The sequence below is a fragment of the Enoplosus armatus genome, chromosome 21, assembly GCF_043641665.1.
Source record: "Enoplosus armatus isolate fEnoArm2 chromosome 21, fEnoArm2.hap1, whole genome shotgun sequence".
Classification (NCBI taxonomy): domain Eukaryota; kingdom Metazoa; phylum Chordata; class Actinopteri; order Centrarchiformes; family Enoplosidae; genus Enoplosus; species Enoplosus armatus.
This window is the reverse complement of record NC_092200.1, coordinates 12970333-12982750: the sequence shown is the minus strand read 5'-3', so window position 1 is coordinate 12982750 and position 12418 is coordinate 12970333. Positions and strand designations below refer to the sequence as shown.

Here is a 12418-nt window from a genome sequence, read left to right as displayed (position 1 = left end):
GGATTACACCTCACCCCACTCGCTTTGCAGAGCTCCTCTCAAGCTGTTTTCGAATGCTTATCTCCAGCTATTGAATGTCTCTCAAAAGCATTTCAAAGCCATTCTGAAGATGTTACAAACAGGTTTGTGCATATATTCACATAATTTTGTGTGCACAGTGCTACATTGTGTGCATGTGCATGTGTGTATGTAATCAACATACCGAAGTAAAGGCTCCAGTTGCTCCGGTCATTGTTCCATTTGTGATCACTTTAAATATGAATACTAGCATACACATTTGTGGTCTTCCCAAATATCCAAAATGAATGTTGACTTGCTGGATATTTGCATACTTGAAGTTGTGAATGCTTTTCAGCCTTCTCTGACCGCTGGCTGACCAGTCAAATGTACATCATCTCCAGTCAGTGGGAAGACAACAATCCAACACTCACACTTCTTTTTGTATCAATTGTTATTAATTACAACATGTAAAAAATATCTTAAACATAATAGTACCCCAGATGCTCTACTCCACCTTAGAGCATCTACTGTATTGTGAAGTGCACCACTGTGATTCCTATTCTAAATTTGAACTCCAGCTCGCAGAGCAGGGAGTATTGCTTGGATGCAGTTAGAGACGTTGTAGCATAAATAAGCATTTGGAAGGTAAAATCCAGTGTAGGTTTTTCGTTGTTTGTTGTCAGCATTCTAAAGGAACAGCACAGGAACTGCCGTGGGGGCCTGTGGTACAGGACAAGATGATTATACACAGTAACTCAATACCACAAACACCTGTGCAAATCTAATTCAGTCTACTAATAACTTTGCATTTGCAAAAAATATTACATTGGGGATGAGTCAGAGTCGCAGCAGTGCTGATTTAACTGTGGTATTTTTTAGGCTGTTTTGCATGATTACATTTGCATTTGGGTTGCATTTTTTCTTGTCCACCTGTGTGTGGATCGGGATGAGAACACTTACATTTTTTAGGGAGAGGATGGTCCAATAGGTTATTACCACTGAAATGTCAGAAAACATCTTTTGTTTAGAGAAAACAATTATTAAATGCATATGAAGAAATTATGGGTGTACATAACTGGGTATAGAAAATAGGTAGTTTTTATTATTTACAGTTATTCTCCTGCGTAATATCTAACAAATGTACTCATATTTGCAGTTGGAAGAGGTAGCGGCTTGTGCATCAGAGATAATGGGTTTTGTATCTTTATGCTACAATTTGTAAAAATAAACACATGAATTTAATTTTCTTTGGATGTTTTTGCTATTTAAGGCCAAGTGAGCTGAACAGGTTCTTCATTTCACATTCATGTATGTCTAAGGTTTATTAATACTTACAGCAAGTATTTGTCATATTGGCAATGGTTAAGTGTCAATTGTGTTTAAATCATGACACGAGGAAAGATAGGTTGGCTCTAAAGGGCTAGTTCATCTAAATCACATTTCCCATCTATCGATGCAGATTGGAAAACGTTTGCTGTTGAGTTTCCAAATGTCATTTTAATAATTTTTGTATATCACAAACTAAATTCACCTCCACTGCACTGCAGTGGTGGCAGAACTCTCAGATATCATCAGATAGGTTTTTTTTGTGATTTGACAGATCAGATTTTTTAAAAGTAAAGTGTTAAATATTGTGCATGATAAGAGTGCACACTTAATTGTGTTTAATATGGGAATCTTGTAGTTGTTTGTTTATCCCAAAGCAAGGTGTATTGTAAGACTAAGTTAGTCTTAAAAGTAAGTTTAAGGCTAGTTATTTGTTGTTTATTATTTCCTAACTCACTAAAGTGTTTACAGGACTTTAGTGTGTGTGTGTGTGTGTGTGTGTGTGTGTGTGTGTGTGTGTGTGTGTGTGTGTGTGTGTGAAGATGCAGGGGAAGACGAATGATTCTGTCAGTGCACTGCTCCACACTGCAAAGTTACAGATCAAATTGTAAAAGCTGGTAAAGGAGAGGAAGGCCAGAAGTTGGGAAGATTAGAACAGAGAGAATGTAGAAGTGGTGAACAATGAGAAGGAGAGACTAACAGGATCTCAAAGAAGGGAGCTGAGACATAGAAGGTAATAAAGGTGTTTCTGCTGCTCTCCAGGGTTGTTTTCTATCTCACTATCTGTTCTGGGGGGTTAAAGTGACACAAGGCCACAATGTTCAGGTCCCAGTGTACCTCAGCTCAATTTCAGACCTCTCACCTCTCTCATTATCCCTTCGCTGTGTGTGCTTGTGTGTCTGAGTAATGCACGAGAGTGTGTACACGTCTTTGTGTATACTTGTGTACCTATGTCTATTTGTTAATGTGTGTGCATGTGTGTTTGAGGGTGTATGTACTGTATGTGAGCTTGTATATGTGTATGTGTATGTATATGTTCATGTCTAAGTGAATGTGCGCATGTGAGCACACACACATTTGTGCCCATTGAAATACAAAGGCGTTAAACTGAATCAATCTCAGAAATCACAGCCGGTGTGGAGGAGTTGCATGTGATAATGGGAGTGAACTGGTGTCAAGGCATCAGGTGTTTCGATTATGGGTGTGTGCTAGTGTGTGAATGTGTGTATTTCCATGTATGTTTGTGTGTTCATGTGTGCATATGATAAATGTGGGCCAAGCAGTTAATGATGCTGATGGACACGTATGTTGTCTAATCAGATGATGGTTATTAAAGCCCCCCCCACCCCACCCCCCCCCCGCACGCACGCACGCACCCACGCACCCAGGTATTGTGTTATCAGGCCGGACACAAGGCCTCCTGTGCAGGGGTTTCCATATCCTCCATTCAGGGGCTGTTTACCTCCCTGCAGGTTGTTGGTTTACAGCCAAGCCAGAGAAAACCTGCTGCCTCCACGTTGTACACACTTGTTTGTTTGTTTGTGTGTGTGTGTGTGTGTGTGTGTGTGTGTGTGTGTGTGTTATCAGGATCACACGCTCCTAAGCACTTTCAATTTGTTTCGTTTTAGACACCCACAGATGTGGGAGAGCAGTGGGATGAGTTATTAGATGAATCAAGACTAAGGAGTGTGTGGTCACGAATGAGTTTGTTTCCATATTTATTTCATTGATATTAATTGGTTTGTATGCATGTGTGTGCCATCTGGTGATGACCCTCTCCTGCCAGTGCCCCCCTTTCACACACACACATATACACATGGTCAGACACTTGTGCAGACCTACCACACACCAGCTGTTTGAGACAAACTCACTCAGTGGTCATTTGTTCCTTGAGCAACGTTAGAGAGCCATCTGTCCGAGATTCACTCATGTTCACATCTTTCCTGTACATGTTCCATTCATCTTAAAACAACTAAAACTGTAGAAAGTGACTAACGTGATTTGCTCAGTGACTCAACTAATTTCCTGAGGTACACTGTTGCACCCTGAAAAGTAAAATCAATGTCAAATGAAAAATGTATCACCTGTCTAGTATCTTTTACACTGTAATTGGTGAAAAGCAAGTTCAACTTTGCCATGTTTTAATGACCACCGAGCCAACCCCTGCACATACCAGGAGGCTTGTTAGTGAACTTTTTCTCACTTATATGTGGACTCTACTTTTCTTTAAATATTTATGTGCTGTTAAACTTTGTATATAAGTCGAAATACCCTGGATGTTTTTACTGTGATTATATATACTTTGGTACTTTTTGCATTAGCATTACACCAGTAACTACAGTGAAACATTCTCCTTTTGGTAGTGTGAATGTTGTTGCAATTGCATACACTGATTTAAATTTAAAATCCAATGGAAACAGCATATATAGATAACAGGTGTACCATGTTTTCTGTGAGAAAAGACTTGAGCAATGCAATGCCATATTCAAATTATATTTATTTAGTTTTTGGCGCAATGGACCAAATCAGTCAATCAAGTGAGTTCATTTGTAGCCTAAATGTTTGATGATAAAATGTTTGACACTTTGCTAGACTGGATTATAACCTAGCCTCTGTATGTTAACCAAGGCTGTGTGGGATCTGAAAAGTGCGAGTTTAAAAGGTGTTTTATCTTTGTCACCTCTGCTTGTCTTATTGTACTTTCCTTTTCATGCGCTGAATTCAGTCAACTTTTTTCAGTTTCTTCATTCCCTTATTTTTGTTGTCATTTGTTCCAGAAAAAGGTCTGTGTCTGTCTGTACTTTAATGTTGCTAGACCAGCAGCTCTTCAATAAATATTTTAATTTGTTTCCCTGAAAGAGGGCTCATGCCACAACACTGCCACACTTGTTGTCTCCCAAACTTTCCCATAAGAATAATCCCAATGTTGTTTATTTTGCTTCAGGAAGACAGGAATGACTGAATATTACCATTTAATGGCCAACGTTGCCACTACTAGGACTAGTAAACTATGTATTTTTCAAAACATTCTGAGGTAAAGTCGGGAAAAGTCTTGCTCTTTAGCACTGGCACCAATGGCCCTTTTCTGTTACTTAACTGCAGCTAAAATAACAACTGTTAAATTCTGAATGGGATGCTTAATCAAGTTCTGTGTCTTTTTGCTCAGTAGGTAATTATTTAACGATGCAGGCTAATGAGTTCTACTGAATTAATGAGGAGTGACATCAGATAGGATGAAGTGTAAGCCTGTAATGGACTCGTTAAAAAGTAGAGATTACCAGTTAAATTTAAGGATATTCACATATCACATACACACACACACACACACACAAAATTGAAAACAAACATGTAGATGCTCACTTGCCCTCTTTCAGCAAAGTGTTTTTGGACTTATGCACACACACACATTGCTTCAAATGTCATCTTCCATACTCATCCTTCATCTTCTCATGAAATGTGCCATCTGATCTGCTCTCGCCGTCTCTCAGCGATAACCATATGCACAGATTATATTACCAGGGTTCATGAATCCCTTATGTTAGAGTGAGGAAGCTGACTCAAACAAACAAGCTAGCATTATCTAAATATTCCGTGATGCAACACAGCAGGATGTGAGAATGCCTGAGGACACATTACACCCAGACCAAAAAAAAGTTACCAGGCTATTTTCCGCATAACAAATCCTGGCCCCGCTGTGTTAGTCAGTAACTAGCACAGAAGGAAAGGCGTGTTGCAAAAAAGGCACAATATTTCATGCTTCATTACAGAACCACTAGACTAACAAGCACATGTGCACAGGCAGCAAGCACACACACAGATACAGATACAAGCACGTTCACATTGTTTCTTACGTGAAGTACACATAAACACAAACACATAATGTTCATCTCCAGTCCATGGGGCAGATGTGTTCAGGCCTTTCCAGGGCGGTGTGTCCAGACACAAGCTATTAAACAGTGGATAACAGGCAGCCAGTAGTTAAAGATATGACATAGCACAATGCCAACATCAGAGTTATTTTCATTTCTAGGTATTTAAAAGATTGCACAGGAATTTGCATGGCAGGTCTGTAGATCACTGTGTGACACTAACACACTGTAGGGACCTTGAATGTATTGAGAGTACATATACATCTTTCTGGCTTTACTTTACATCTCCTATATGCTACAGTATATAGATTCTAATATCTTGAAGCATAAAAGCATGCAGAGTTGCTCTATTTTACTAAGTGGATCTGGCTTAGCTAGTTGTTTAGTGGGCCATGGATGAAATCAGTCAACAAAATGAACCCTTACTACACCTGACGGGTTTATTGCTCTACTCGCAGGGATGTCATTGGTCTGTGTTTATAATTTTCAGTCTGGAAGCACATGGCTGTTCTAGAGACGTCAAATTTCTCTAAATCTAAAAAATCTACTTCTTCATATTTTTATTGTGTTTTGAATACAATTTGAGCAAGAAATAGAACAGAGGCAGAATTTTTCATCGAGTCAAGTATATGCCAGTCTTAGAAAAACTGAATGAGGCGGTCTGGTTGTGCAAAACTAGTCAGCTTTAACATTAAGAAAGTGTATTTTGAAGGTCTCAAATTGCCTCACAGTGTCTATCTTTATCCACAGAAAGAGAAAGCAAAGAAGTAATGCACACTTTACTTAAGGCTCGGTCTGTGTGTTGCCAAATGATGGTCCATCCCTTTTTTTCCCCATTTTTAGTTAAGAACTTTAAGTTCTTGTCAAATCCATATACAACGGAAGCAAGGACATTTTCAAGCATTCTTTCTGTCTTGTAGTGCACATCTATGCAGGCAAACATCCCCATTTTGTGAAAGTTCTCTTGTTTAAACATTTATGTTGCACAGCGAGGTGCTTCGCCTCTACCCATGATAAGGCATCAGGAAAAAAAATTCTTGATGGAAATCTCAGTAGAAGTCAGCATATTCAAGGCTGAGCGTTAAAGCAATAAATAATCCACCCTCTCTCTTTCTCACCCACCCACCTTTTGTCTTCAGTGCTTAAACATTAGTCAAGGTGAAGTGTTTTCACTGTTCTGTTGTTTTATATCGACTCGACAGAGAATTTTGTCTCCGCTAAGCGGGTTTTCCATCGTGAGCTTGTTTGCCCATTAGCATTCAAAGCGGGCGAAAATGACTTGACCTTCTCTTGGAAGCGGGGAGCCGTGAACGTGAAGTTTTAATTGAGTTCTTGTGTCTTCTCCTCTCTCCCTCTCTCTCTTTCCCATCAGTACAATAAATGATTGACCTCATCTCATAGACTGGTGAAACAGCTGTGATCTCTTTATTATGCCAATGTGATGGATGAACTTATTCATTCATACCATCACGTTGTCTCCTCGTTCACACCTCTGTTGTCTCTCTCATCAGTTCTTTTGACATTTCACCTTTTAAAGAAAGATGTTTAAACTTGTGTTACCAAACTTCAGTAATTGGTTTGTTAATTTCTTGCTCTCTGTTCTGCCAGTTGTCTGCACCCATATCCCCTTATCGGCAAGGCAGCATAATGGAGGGTTCATTGCAGTATTGTTCTCACATAAAGGTTCAGTGTGTAACAACCAGCCAATAAATATAGAGACATAATAAACGTGAACGCCGTGGCTCCACATTCACACAGTGGTATTGTAGCTGAAGGCCATAATGGTGTGGTATGATGACATTGACATATTTGCAAACTTCACTCGGTGTGTTATTGCCAAGTCTTTCTCCCTGGTCCCTTTATTAAGACCCAACCACAAGAAACAGCTCTGTGGTTTGATAACGTTATTGTTAAAATACATACAAGCCACATAATGTTGGCCCCTGTGCAAATCACATCAAAGTCCCTAGTTGTGTTTAAACATACTGGGTAAAATGTTTAGTAAACTAGACAAGTAGACATTATCTAAACAAAGTCCCTCAGTGATAAACTGATCCATTCTAGTTATAGTAGTAGTATAGTAGTTATAAAATCACAATCGGCTGTTCATGGTCATACTCAACAACAATTGTAGCCTTCCTTAGCCTTGCTATAGTAAATAACCTCAGAACCTCTACGCACTTATCCGCTGAAGTGTTCCTGTCTCTGAGCATGGTACTCCCACTCCACAACTATCACCACACTAGTAGTGACAATATTGTGTTATATAATAAGACATCACTGTCTCCTTCCATTATCACTGTGAGTTGAATTGACAAGAATTGATTTTGCCAATTGTGGCTATGCTGAGGAAGTGTATAGAGTGGTTTGTGACAATAAGTTTTTAAGACTGCGTGTAAGCATTTGTCTCTTGGGTATTTACACATACACACATAATACTCTATGCTTGTTATGGCCCTAACATTGATTTCCCTAAAGGCTGTCTACAGCATGATACACACAGAAACACACTCTATACTCACTGAGAAACATTTCTTGCTTTTATATTTTAGTGAATCCTATTTGTGAGCAAGGGATTGACTGAGGAAATTTATGAAGCTGTTTTTAAACAGATTTGAATTTAATTCAGCTTCTTAAAAATAAAAATTAATTCTATTTACCTACCAGTTTTTTGGTCATATTTTATCAGTAGTAACACTGTGATAACACACTGATCATCCTAATTATATCCAGTTTGTGTTAATGTAAAGTGTATGCTAATGAATTGACATTAGTCAAACTGCATCATAATTTATCCCTGTGGAGTCGGTCACTGCAGCGTAAGCATTGTTATGCTCTGGTTAATGGGTAATGTTGAGTGACCTTAAATCATGTCCTCTTTGAAGTTACATAAACATTCAGCTGTTCATTCTTGTGTTGAGTGTTGTTGATGAAATGCGTCAGCAAACATTATGTCTGCTATAGGAAAAGTCGTAAGGCATTTTGGGTGCATTATATGAAATAATTCATTTTGCATATCTACACGTTTATTTAAGTATATATTAGAGTGAAAGTGTTAGTTTCTTGTGTGCTTTTTGTCATATGGATTCAGCTCCAACAGAGATTTATAACGGAAATAAAATATTCAATCTAGCTCATACGACACACCGCAGTTTCATATTTATTTTATTGACACAGGCACATGAGTCAATGTCTGGTACTGAGCGTATCTGCATCACAGACAGGTCCATGTTGAAACCCAAACAAAGCCAACCCAACACCACCCACCTGCACCTCCAGTTCAATTACAATGCTATTCATTATTTCTGTGTATCACATTGGCAAAGCTGCTAATAATAGATGGGACAATATTGTCATATTATCAAAGCAGCGTTGGTGTGAGTGTTGGCTGTGAAGTTCAGGCACCGACTGTCTGACTAAAGCAGCTTTTTTTTCCCTTTTCTTTTTTTTTTGGACTGAAGTCAAGTGCTTTAAATTGAAGCGAGCCTTCAGGGCATAGATTGAGATGTATCCAGAATTTTAATGTTCCCTTTTCAATTGTTTAGTTTAGGGAGAGCTGCCAGGTTCCTCAGTATCTCTCTCTCTCTCTCTCTCTCTCTCTCTCTCTCTCTCTCTCTCTCTCTCTACACCTATCGTTACCCGCTCTCTTTTTTTCTTTCATCTGTCTCCCTGTCTTATCTTCCCTCCTCACCAACTCTCTTTCTTTCCCCATTTGTTTTTTCTCTTTCTGTACGGCAAACACACAGACATAGATACATACTCTGACCAGTGTTCTATGTGTGTGTATGTGTGTGTGTTGCAGGAATGTAAGCTCCGCAGGTGAGGAGGCGAGGAGAAGGATGAGGGAGTGTGACGGCCTGACAGATGCTCTGCTCTACGTCATCCAGACCTCTCTGGGCAGCAGCGAGATCGACAGCAAGGTGTGTGTGTGTGTGTGTGTGTGTGTGTGTGTGTGTGTGTGTGTGTGTGTGTGACTGTGGCTTGTGTAATATAATGCGCATGACTGTGCCTGCATAAATTCATTCATGCACTTATTTGTCTTTCCTTCTCCATTGTGCTTTGCTTTAAAACCACACTAGGAAAGATTATCACTCAATGAATGTGTATTTTAAAACAAAACCATGAAGTTGTGCTGCAAGAGAGAACGTGTCTCATTCCCTCTCTTGTAGACACAAACTGGTGAAATGTTTTCGTTGCACAGGAGGTGAGAAATGAAAAAAAACCCAGCAACAATGGCTGAACCTCCTTTCATTGCCAGCAGCCACAGAGAAGAATTTTGGTTTTCAAGGAGCGTGCAGTTCATCACCATGTCTTATTTAGGGGAAATTAAAGCTCTCAAATTTAAAGTGTTGCAGCACTTCTTGTTGGCAATTTCACTCTGCCAGTAGTCAAAGTTGAGTGGGTTTATGTTCACTTTGTGTTTTTCTGTGTGTGAGGACATGTTCATGTTGGCGTTGGAGTGTGTGTGTGTATGTGTGTGTTCATGACACAGTATGTGGGGGCCAGTCAATACTACATAAATAGCGTTGTGGATGGCTGACTTCTCAAGGTCTCCCTGTTTCCCAGCCTCTCTAAATGGCTATCCTTAATCACTGTTTAACTGCCAGCCCCTCTTCACCCTCTGACTGCAGTCACCAGAGTACTGCTGTCGCCACAGTAACAAAAACTGATTGGCAGGTGAACCAGCAGGTGGTCACTGTTGAAATAGAAAGGCACATTAGCCACATGCTCATTTTGTATTGTGTCTGCCTGATCTTCTTTTTTGCACACCTGCTTTGCCCAGACTACCTCCACCTCACACTCATCTGCCTGTTCAGTTGGCAGACTGATCTGGTCTGTCATTAAAAATACTTACAAGAAAATAGATCTCAAGGAGTCAACTACATATAGTTAATACCTAGTAGCTGCACTTTACCAATACCAAAACCTTTGTTCAGATCATTAAAAAAATTATGTATTAGTAACATTATAACTGATTATCTACCAGTTCATGTGCCCATATACTTGTGTAATCAGTTGCGTCTCCTTTAGTGCTCTCATAGAAATCCCCCCCCCATCACGCTTTTGATCATCAAGACGGTCTCAGCCTCCTCTTTGCCTTTCATGTTCACAAATCCAGACAGAAATGCACAAGATCAGAGGAATATTCACTATATGTAATGTGACAATTGTGTTTTATGTCCCAATACTGCTTGGAGTATGATCTTCTGATTTTATATGTCTTATAATTTGATATTTATTAGGGGGTTTTTGTTTATATGTTTGTTTGTTTTTTGTCACTTTGGTATGGTTTAATTAGCTTGTTATTAATTTTGTTTTTTTGTTAAATGTTTTGTCTAATGGTGTTTTATTGTTGTTGAGGACCCCCTTGAAAACGAGATGGTAAATCTCAAGGCATTATTGCTAGAGAATCTTCAACAACAATCTACAGATTTCTGCTATTATGCTGTGAGGAAGTGCACAGATGTGAGGAAGTTTTAGAGACATTTAAATAGGATTCACAGTATGTTTTGCCACACAGCTAAGAGCCAATTAACTTAACTGATACAGCAATTTAAAATGATGGTGCAAGATCTAATAGACTAAGCACATCATTCTACATACGCAACCAATCTAATGCTGACATTTCATCTATTAAATGGTTTATATTTAACAGTTTGCAGTAAATGTGGCGGTAAGTATAGGGAGAAGTTTACTGATAGTAATGTCTAGTGTCCCAGAAGAGTGTTATGAACGAGTAGAATCTAAAAGCAATGTGGAAAGAAGCGCATGGTCATACAGACAAAACCCTCCAACAACAGAAATGGCTGTGATTTTGTATTAGTTTAATTTCTGTTGTAGGGCTGCTGTTTGGTAACTGACCCCGACCTCTGACCTTCCTGAGTCTTTTTGTCCCCTAAACCATGCAGCCGGAAAGAACAGGGTATTGAATAAATGTGAAATGTCAAAGTAAATTGTAAATAAAATGTAACTTCTCCTAGATCATCTATAATAGTATATGAATAGAATTTCAAACATGACTGCAGCTCGCTGGAGTGATACATTGTTTTGTTTGTTGCATCTCTTGAGGCTGTTCAATTACACTCCTTAGTTGTTTTTGTGTAAACTAACGGTCAGACAGAGAGAAGATTGATGATTTGTCTTTGTTAATTTCCACTCTGTTGACTCCATGACTCCCCTTTCTCAGTGATACTAAACACACACATTCAAGTACACACAGTCAGTGAAAGTACACACTTTAGCATAGACAACATACACTGTAAGAATTAGTTTGCTCTCATTCAGACACACTCACATGGCCCCCGGCTGGCGGGTTTGCCTCTAAACTTGGTGTTTAATGGGGTGTGATGAAAAATATTGGGCTTGTCATTTTTCCTCATTTACCTGAGTTTCTTCTGATCTCATTTCAATGCCAGAACTAACAAAATACAGAAGCATATTACCTATGAGATTATCTTTCTTCTTTCCTCTCTCTCTCTCTCTCTCTCTGTCTCTCACTCTCGCCGTCTGTCTGGCTCGTGGGTGGGGGTGGAAGGCCTGTAGTGTAAAAGTGAGAGAGTGGGCGGTTTTTATTAGCATGGCTTGACTTTGAGTTTGCTCTTTGTTTTCAAGCGGGATGTTTCATTAAATGTCATCAAACAGAAATCTCACACCTCAACTTTTTCGCTTTTTTCACTCATTTATATCTATATTTTTTCATCACCTCTTCCTTCTTATCAACCTCTCTCCCTCCTACCTCACTTCATCTCTTATCTTCCCTGACTTTATCTCCAGACTGTAGAGAACTGCGTTTGCATCCTGAGGAACCTGTCGTACCGCTTGGCTGCCGAGACATCCCACGGCCAGCAGGGGGGGCTGGAGGAGCTGGATGGCCTGCTTTGTGATGCCAACGGTCGCGACGGAGAGAGCTCTGGCTGCTGGGGCAAGAAGAAGAAGAAAAAGAAGGGAGCCGATCAGGTAAGGACGGAGACAATATGAGATGATGTTGGCACAGTGTGCGTCTACAATCATTCCATTCAAGTTTTAAAAAAAACAACAACAGTCACTGTTGGGCCACTAGAATAGCTTCAGGGCTCTTTGGGATAGATTCCGCAAGTTTGTGGTACTCTAGTGGAGGAACACCACTCCTCCAAACGATATTCCCTCATTTGGTGTTTTGGTGATGGAGAGTCTAACACACCAGTCGATTTGATTGGTGAGATTGAGTTGAGATCAGGTGACTG

General features: G+C 39.6%; 1 protein-coding gene across 1 annotated transcript in view; it reads left to right on the top strand.

Moving 5' to 3' along the window:
• ctnnd2a (catenin (cadherin-associated protein), delta 2a) overlaps positions 1 to 12418 on the top strand; it is a 198898-nt gene that overhangs the window by 150829 nt on the left and 35651 nt on the right. The window contains exons 16-17 of the mRNA XM_070927742.1: positions 8998 to 9115; positions 11970 to 12152. Of these exons, the coding sequence (XP_070783843.1) occupies positions 8998 to 9115; positions 11970 to 12152 (301 nt within the window). The remainder of the gene's footprint in view (positions 1 to 8997; positions 9116 to 11969; positions 12153 to 12418) is intronic.